This window comes from Opisthorchis viverrini (assembly GCF_000715545.1).
Source record: "Opisthorchis viverrini unplaced genomic scaffold opera_v5_21, whole genome shotgun sequence".
NCBI classification, from domain to species: Eukaryota; Metazoa; Platyhelminthes; class Trematoda; order Opisthorchiida; family Opisthorchiidae; genus Opisthorchis; species Opisthorchis viverrini.
The window spans coordinates 1,027,232-1,029,258 of record NW_008751677.1 but is presented as its reverse complement, the minus strand read 5'-3'; the positions used below and the strand labels follow the sequence as shown (position 1 = coordinate 1,029,258).

The following is a 2,027-nucleotide window of genomic DNA, read 5'->3' as shown; positions in this document are numbered from 1 at the left end:
CACCCGAATGACAGGTAATATTAGCAGCATCAAAGCCACATTAGGCGCGCCACTACAAAGCCACAGTAGTTTTTCGGTTTTCCTAATGACAACATTGCGTTTGGGGTATGACTCCCGTGCAACAACGCACCAGTATCACTGAGACAAGCGATACCAACGCGCTGCGCACTAGCTCCTCTTAGGAACATAACAGAGACAGACCATACGAGTTAGAACAAACGGTATGCTAAAGAAGCCCTTCGTCCAATCTGTACGTGGTGAGTCAGACATTCTTGTCAGTTGCGGCTACGGGGTGGACCAACTATGGATAGGTTGCACGAGAGACGCATTCGGATATTTGAGGACGAACAACAGCCAACTATTCTATCTTCGAATGATACTGGAATTTTTGGTTCAACTTCTTTCTGCTTGGAGAAAACCTTGGTGGTTATCAGACCTACTGAAGCATACAAACGGCAACCAGGGACAAAATTGGGACAAGGTTTAACACCCATGAGTACAGCCTTAAAAACCAAACCACCCAACGTTCAGCTGACAGAATGTCTTCCCATGAAACCGTCGTAGCATTATTCCTCAATAAAACACTGGTTCGCCTTGCTTATGTAAGTCAGACCTAATTCCTTCCATACCGATTGTCCGAGAGTGTAGCGACATGACACGTGAAGGGCTATCAAGCTACGGTGGATCGCAGTTTTTTGCCCATGGATGATAGCCAAAAAACGAGTTCCGTTTGAAGTTCTACATAAACAGTCCGTTCCACAACCCGGATAGCAGCTGGATAGACTTAGTGTTCACTTGCTTGTTGTGTCAGACAAGTAGAAACACGAAGACCAGAGTTGGTAGGTTAGTTTGGATATTAAAGCTGTGAAATAACAGGTTAACGCGGGGACAGAAACCAGAGTTGTCCCGTCAGAGATCCACTACTTTATATAAGGACCCGTAGCAGCTACGCCATACCTATAATAGTTTACAATTTAATGGAGTTATACTACCGTTGTCTGTGGTTCCCACGCAACTCATCGTAGAAAAGTATTTGCACAAAATGAAAATACAAGAATGGCACTGGCCCCAACAAGCAATTACTACAAAAAATACTCAAAAAAAAAACACCGACAGGTAAGTACCCTCAGTTCCATACCGTTATCCCATCCGATACAAAAAAATGCTAATCGGGAACCGCAAGAATTTCTCATGTGTGACCAAGTTCGTTTTGTATAGCACAGGAACAACTAAAATTCGCACGAGTCGAAATCCTGTGGTTTGTAATTTACGACTGGACGTATTGCCTGACAAAATAGTATGGTCTGAGCAACTCATGAGCACCGAGATGGGTGAACTAGCATAGGATGCGATGGAGCGTCACTACGACACTCGAAAAAAGTCGGAAATCTTCAGTATTGAAGTCCAGAATCTTCCAATAATCAAAGCTTTCCCTATATCACTAGTAAGTAAAGTATACTTCAGCGCTTCTTGTGAAAAATAGCCTAGTGAAATGTTGCGCGAAACTGTCCACAAACGCTTAGGCGAGTCAATTGATTGATCTGTGGTGGCGAAGTTCTTGGTTATGGATAGTGACAGTTGTACGGTTTCTACTTTGTTCTTTGAATTTATCTGATTTTTTTTTCTCTCTCTCTCGCTGGTGATACAACTTCCAGCCGTATGGTGGTTAGAATACAAAAAACATACTCATTAACCGTAACCATCAGCAAGTTGTTGACCAAAAATGGTTATGTTCGAGTGCCAGCTCAGAAATCGACCCCTTACACTGGCAGTTTTTTATCAACTCAGTGATTTTAATGTAATAAAACAATTCTTGATTCAGCCATCCAACTGTCTAATCCGTTTTTAGTCCACAAGTTGGTGAATTGCTTCACTTGCTCTGACCAATCTATACCGTACACACGTTTGTGTTACCACGTGACAAGTGAAAAGTGCAATGTGTTTGATTGGTTATGCACAGGACAAATTCAGCCGTATATGTAAACCCGACATCTCAGCAAAAACTACTCAACAGGAGTTTAAGAATT

At 42.4% G+C, this 2,027-nt stretch overlaps 1 protein-coding gene across 1 annotated transcript in view; it reads left to right on the top strand.

The window, feature by feature from the left end:
* T265_01881 (hypothetical protein) overlaps positions 1–564 on the top strand; it is a gene marked incomplete at both ends in the record, with an annotated part of 8,272 nt that extends 7,708 nt beyond the window's left edge. The window contains one exon of the mRNA XM_009166007.1: positions 280–564. Within this exon, the coding sequence (XP_009164271.1) occupies positions 280–564 (285 nt within the window). The remainder of the gene's footprint in view (positions 1–279) is intronic.
* Between the last annotated feature and the right edge of the window lie 1,463 nt (positions 565–2,027).